Consider the following 7,263-nt stretch of genomic DNA (forward strand, 5'->3'; position numbering starts at 1 on the left):
TTATTAACAGTGTTTACAAAGGGTCCTGCCATCTGAATAAGTAATCAGTGTGCCCTCAGTCAGGATCAAGCATTTTGACATCAGGCAAGTAATTAAATTTCCTGTAATAAAATTAGAAGTAAGACTGAATGGGGTTCTTACCTAAGTCATCAGGCATAGCTAAACTACTTTGAAGTCAGGTATTTTCTAAATACCTATCTAGTCATAGGATAACTATTCTTTCTTTTTTTTTTCCTTATGTAGTAATCAAGAACCTTAAGAAGCCAATTCCTTTGACCAGAGAAGTGGACATAAATTAGTCTAAACTAAACTACACTCATTGCCACTGAGTCGGATCCGACCCATAACAACCCCTCCTTGGGTTTTCAAGACGATATCACTACAGAAGTAGATTGCCCAATATTCTTTCCAAGGACTGGCTGGTGGATTTGAACCACCAGGCTTCTTGTTAGCAGTCAAATGCCTTAGGCACTATGCCTCTAGCACTTTCTTTCCATCATCAGAACTAATCAGTGCTGAAAGCAAAATAGGGGAATTAAACTGAAAAAGAAAAGGAAAGAAAGTAAAAAGAAAAGATAACTATGGTGGAAAGTTAGAATACTGATATTGATTGCTTTCTGTGCCATGCTGGGCCTGTGTGTTAGGATGCCTACCTTTTATTGCTTTTTTCTTAGCTTCTTAATTTAGTTGTAACACACACATGATTATCATAATTAATCAACTGTTGATGATAGTTAAAATGAAAGTACTTGCTGGCTTCCCTCATTGTCAAATGCTAAAATCCTAGGATAGCATTATTATACTACACAGTCATATAATGTATCAATTCATAGGTTTGCTCTTTAGAAAAAAAAAAGAATTCACAAATAAGGTACTTCATTAATTGTTTAAATATATATATTTCTTTTATGGAATTCTTACAAATTAAAAACATTTGCTTACTAAGCATTCCTAGGAAAATAGCTTTATATTCTCCCTTACTGAATTTAATGATCGTGTATAATCATTACATGCCAGCATGTCTTAACACCTTCTACTATGTATTATATGTCTTTGAGTGCTCTTTTCTTCTCCCTTACTATTAGACTTAAAAAAATTTTAATAACGAGTGGTTTTATTTTTTTTTAGTTTCCAACAATGCGTAGAACACCTAGTGAGTGTTCATGTATCAAATTGATTTAATTAGACTTTTTTATTATCTTACAGACATCAACTAGTCAGGCTGTCTTCCATCTCCAGTCTGGCATCTGCCATCTCTTCCGAGAAACTTTAATTAACAAAGGTTTTGTGGAAATCCAAACTCCTAAAATTATTTCAGGTGTGCTTCAAAATATTTCTCTTAACTCTTCCAAATAATTTTGCTTTGTGTAAAATTACTTAATACTAGATTTTTTATTTGAGGATACCAAGTGTCTCTTAAGGCTTATGGCCATAGTGTGATTTATTTTGACAACTATACTATTAGCAGCCATCAGATACCATTAGCATCAATAATTATTACATCTTATTTCAGGAGCCTTTATGTGATGGTGATTATAATACGAGGCAAAAATGCACAAAAAAAGATCCTTGTTACTTAAGTTGCACTAGGAACTATTTTCATTATGTAGATTTCTTTTGAAATTGCTATTGCAATTTTGTTTTGTAAAAACTGCAAAATCACTAAATACTGTAGACGGAAAAATCTCATTCTCGTTCTTATATGAGAACTTTATCTTAATCATTTTACCATTTTTTGAGTTGCTTAAATAATGCTAAAAAGTTTGTTGCAAATGACATTTAATTATAAATAAAAAGAAATTGAACACTGCATTATTGATGATCAGAAGGATGATTAAGAATATATTTTCAATTTTTTGCAATTCCAGAGTAGCTTTAATAGATTTGGAATTGATGCAGAAAGGAAAGGAATGGCATTAAAATGAATGTATACCCAAAGAAGTCAATCTGACTTAAACTATAAACTCTTTAGAATCAATCAAGTATAAGAAGAGCAAAACTGATCCACTGATTTACCTGCAATTGTTGATTTTCTTATTTTTCTTTTTAAAGAATTACTTGAACTATTTGTTTTATCCATTGATAAGTTTACATTTGATTATAATAAAATGAATATTTACATTTCAGCTGCCAGTGAAGGAGGAGCCAATGTATTTACTGTGTCGTATTTTAAAAATAATGCTTACCTGGCTCAGTCCCCACAGCTGTATAAGCAGATGTGTATTTGTGCTGATTTTGAGAAGGTTTTCTGTATTGGACCAGGTAAAGTTTTAGCATATATGATTCTGTTGATGTTCATTAATTATACAATAGCTAATGGTTTTAGAAACACGTTACATACATATAATGTACAGACATTTTGAAGGCTTATTTTTATCTGCTGACCACCTTAACAGCAGACTTTGAGGTATAGATGTGGTTGGGTAGACGGTTCAAAAAAAAAAAAAAAAAAATGAAGTATACACAACAATTCCTTAAACAGTTGAGCATCATTCATGTGAATAGAATCATAAACATTTCCTATAGAAGAAAGCTAATGAAAAATTTTTATCTTGGGACTAGCTCATTTTTAAAATGCATGCTTTGAAAATATATATCCTCTGAAATAAACCTAAGTATATTATTTATTATACGTAAGTATAATTAACACAAAATTAAGTTCCATTTGTACAGTCCTTTCAACTCCCGTCAGTATGAAAGGACAGCTAGTTGCAGTCTTCCAAATCAAACATTTTGTTCTCATTCATAGCACCTTAACTAATACTGTGAATTTACATTTGCTACCAGTTTTATTCCTGAGATGCTCTGTTTTACTTATTGTTTATACTGTCCTTAGAATTGGCAATATGCTAAAGTCCATTAGAGATTACTAACAAATGTCACATCTTTAATAGATTATATTAATATTTTTAAGATCTATTTGTTAAAAGCCATGCACTGGCACACGATCATGTCGTACATTACTGTATGAAGTTAATTATAAGCACAACAGCAGCTTTATTTCATTCTTTAAAATTTACCAAATTATTTCATACAAGTTTTTTGATAGCTAAATAAAAAGTAAATACTTGCTAATGGAGAAACTGGCAAGATCATTAAGTGTGTTAATTATCTGAATTTATTAACCAGTTATTTATTGAACACCTGCTGCATTGTAGCCTTGTGATAGGTACCATGTATATAGAAGAATCTACCAGCAGTTCTCAAACGTTAATGTGCACATGAATCACCTGGGAATCTTGTTAAATGTAGATTCTGATTAGTAGGTCTGGAATGGGGCCTAATATTCTACATTTTTCACATGTTCCCAGGTAATGTCAAACTACTGGTTTGCAGACCACAGTTTGAGTGGCAAGGGAATAAAAGTTGTCCCTGTTTACCAGACAGAAAGAGACATGCATAATCAAAGTATATTCACAGTGAATAATCAGACTGTGTGCTGTACAATCAGCAGATTGGTGTTAATTAAGTAGTATAGATAGTGTCAGAAGAGGGAAAAGATGAGGTTTGCTAGAGTTACCCTAAGAGAAAATTCAAACTGAATGGGGTTTTAAGGATAGTAGGCTGTATAGACAATGGAGGTGGCATCAGTCAGAGGAATCAGAATAAGTATAGAACATGGACTGTGGGAGAAAACAATAAGACTAGTTAGCATTAAGAAGAAATAGAAGGTGGAGGTTAGGATTAAATTGAGAAAGCATGGAAGTTTTAGACTTCTTGTCATTTTATGTCTTAGCACAGTAGTCATTTGGGAATCGTTTTAAGTTACTGAGCAAGGATTATGTTCTAGGAATATAAATCTAACAGTGATGTGAAAGATGGAGCAGAGCTAGAGTTAGGAGGACCAGGAAGGAGGAAAGTACAGAAACTAACTTAATGGCTAGAATGTGCATAATGTTAATTTGTACAGAGTTGCTTTAGTCTCAAATTTTAATAAGAGAAGAACTCAGTATAGTCTTAAGTGAACCTATTTTTAATTATTGAGATGGCATCTCAGGATCTTGCACTCCTTCAGGGTTCTTGTGAGCCTCATTTGTTCATTTACATTTGGTATGACTTTTGCACTTGACTGCTAACCATTAAGGTGGCGGTTCAAACCCCCCAGCCACTCCTCGGAAGGAAGGTTGGGCAATCTACTTCTGTAGTGATACCGCCTCGGAAACCCAGGGAGGGGTCACTATGAGATGGAGCCAACTCAGCGGCACATAAAAACAACAACATGGCTTTTACTGTATTACTGTAGGAGTTGAAATCAACTCTACAGCAGTGAGTTAGTAGGAGTCTGTAATGAACTTGCCATCAAAGAAGCAGAAACAGATGGCTTATCAGAGGTCCTTCCATCCTATAATGATAGGAACATAGTATCATTTGAGTACTACTAAGTAGAATTTTGTGGTTAAATCCTAATTTCTCTAAAATTTAAAATACCATTTGGTGTGTATTTCATTTATTTAACTTTACAGTATTCAGAGCCGAAGACTCCAATACCCACAGGCATCTAACTGAATTTGTTGGTTTGGATATTGAAATGGCTTTTAATTACCATTACCATGAAGTTGTAGAAGAAATTGCTGACACTTTGGTACAGATATTCAAAGGTCTTCAAGAAAGGTAAAAAGTATATTATAACCCTAGATCTGTTTACTTTCAAATCAGTTTGGGTTCTTTAATAAAAAGTAATTCTTGTTTGAAATGTACAAACTTGAGTTTCTACTGGAGATACAAATATATATGATCAGTTTAATTAATGGAAAATTCCACACTCAAAATAGTACTTCTGGATCTCAGTCATTTGGGACCTTGACTAGTTAATCTCTTTTTGATGGTAAAGTTTTCCAGATTGTGAACAGTCTATCTATATTTGTTTTTTTGCTTTATACTGACATCCTGAATATCTCAAGAAATAGATCATATGTTACTTTTATAGCAGTTTATTATTTGGGAGGCAATGTGGAGTAGTGGTTAAGAGTTTGGATTCAGTTACCATTGAAATAACCTGAATTTAAATTCCCAACTCCACTACTTACTTATCTTTGAGCTGTAGGGAAATTATTTAACTCTGTGCCTCAGTTTCCTCAGTTATCAAGTGGAGATAATATACTATTACCCACCTCAGTGGTTTGTTGTGAGAATTAAATAAGCTAACATGTGTAAATTGCTTCAACTGTGCATATGGTGAGCACTCAATATAGATATAAATTGATCTAAGACTTAAACAGTTGTGGCATAGGCATAATTTACACATGGACAGACTCATTAAAGATTAGAAACTAGTAAGTGAAGGGACTTTTTACCTGTTAAGATCTGATGAATTGACAACATTTAAAAAAAAATTATTAGACATGTACTGGGTGTTCAGAAAATTAAAATTATTTAAAATGTTTACTTTAGTTGTATGCTGTCGAGTTGATTCTGACTCATAGCAGTCTCATTGACGGAATAGAACTGTCTGTCCCCTTAGAATTTCCAAGGCTGTAATGTTTACGGAAGCCGACTGCCACATATTTCTCCACAGAGAGACTGGTGGGTTTGAACCACTGACTTTTCAGTTAGCAGCCAAGCACTTAACCACTGTGCCACAAGAGCGTCTTCCACTTTTAGCTACCGCCTCTAAAATGGCAAATAGCTTTACTATTTGACTAAATGTCATAGAAAATTGTTAATTTTCATGGAGAAAATAGGAAAAGAAAATGGAAATCAAGTGAAGTGGAATAAAAAAGTCTCTTTGTTTTTTTTTTCTTTTTCCATAATTGTGACTCTATTTTAAGAATTAGGCAGGTTAATAATATGGACTCAAACATATCAACAATCATGAAGATGGTGCAGGACTGGACAGCATTTCATTGTTGTACATAAGGTCACCATGAGCTGGAGCCAATAAACAAAAATAATAGGCTATAATAGACTTAGCTAGCTAGCTCTTTGGTAACTGATGAAGGATCATATATGAAATTTGTATCTGAAGACCAACCATTTATTGTTGATGTATTTGGACATGCTTCATTCATGTTTAAAAAAAGGTTCAAAATTTTTATGAATCTTACTGCATTGCAGGGTTAATGAGTAATTTTAAGAACCCAGAAATTAATCATTGACGTTACATAAAAATACCAGAGCATAAGCACAAATATTTTCCAGGCATCCTGTGCTTTGTATTGTACTTTGAATAATTGCAGACAGCCTCTTTTAAAAAAAAAATGCTTTGTCCTGTGAAACATTTTAATGCGGTTTGTTTTAAGCAACTTTTAATCAAATAGTCCATGGAATAATGAGTAAGTTTTCTGTATAAACCAAAATAACCTTTGAAATTATGATGAAGTAGCAGAGCTTTTCTAATTTTCTTTTCGTATTTATAATTCAAGAAAGTTTCTAAAGCCCATTTATTTTAGTATTGGTAGCGCTTCTATTTGATAATGGCATATGAAATTTCTACTTTGGTTTTTATAACAATAAACCAAGCATGAATCAGGCCCTTGGAATTAATCAAATCGCTTACAAGATTTGTGTTTTGAAATTTTCGATAATTAATACAAGTTTTAAAAATTAGACAGTTATTTATGTTATATGAAAATAGTAGAAATTAAAAATATTATCACTTCCTGAATAGTCCTCAAGACTTTCATGGGAGAAATAAATCTTTGTCATTAATTTATTCAAATCTTGTACTATACAAGGATTACCAAAATGGGGAAGGAATTGGCACTCCCTAAACAACTCTGGTAGCATAATGCCTAAGGCACTTGACTGCTAACCAGAAGGCTGGCGGTTCAAACCCACCAGCCACTCTTCGGAAGGAAGGTTGGGCAATCCTACTTCCGTAGTGATACTGCCTCGGAAACCCAAAGAGGGGTCGCTATGAGTTGGGGCCGACTTGACGGCAAATAACAACAACAACAAACAACTTTACAGTATAATGGGAATGAGAGAAGGTAAGACCAGGTATTCATTAATTTGGTCTTTCCCTGTTGATAACAAATGTTGGTAAGGGAATAAAAAGTCAGATTTTTAATGCTTCATAAAATCTGTAATAGTTTCTAACGATGTTAGCTGATATGAATTATAAAGAAAGTTGTGAATTTTTTTAATTCTGCTGTGGTGACAAACAACAGGAGACTGAGAAATAATGTTAAATATTTTAAGTATTTAAATTTTATTCATTAAATAATTTCTTGGTAACACAATTTCTTGGTAACACTTGGGAGCTCTGGTAGCATAGTGGCTAAGACACTTGCCTGCTAACCAGACGGCTGGCGGTTCAAACGC

At 33.3% G+C, this 7,263-nt stretch overlaps 1 protein-coding gene across 1 annotated transcript in view; it reads left to right on the forward strand.

Moving 5' to 3' along the window:
* Positions 1-7,263, forward strand: part of DARS1 (aspartyl-tRNA synthetase 1) — a 76,901-nt gene that overhangs the window by 56,523 nt on the left and 13,115 nt on the right. The window contains exons 8-10 of the mRNA XM_007952498.2: positions 1,207-1,318; positions 2,128-2,262; positions 4,464-4,611. Of these exons, the coding sequence (XP_007950689.1) occupies positions 1,207-1,318; positions 2,128-2,262; positions 4,464-4,611 (395 nt within the window). The remainder of the gene's footprint in view (positions 1-1,206; positions 1,319-2,127; positions 2,263-4,463; positions 4,612-7,263) is intronic.

This window comes from Orycteropus afer, unplaced genomic scaffold (assembly GCF_000298275.1).
Source record: "Orycteropus afer afer isolate SDZICR_OR568_19922 unplaced genomic scaffold, OryAfe1.0 scaffold00342, whole genome shotgun sequence".
NCBI lineage: Eukaryota > Metazoa > Chordata > Mammalia > Tubulidentata > Orycteropodidae > Orycteropus > Orycteropus afer.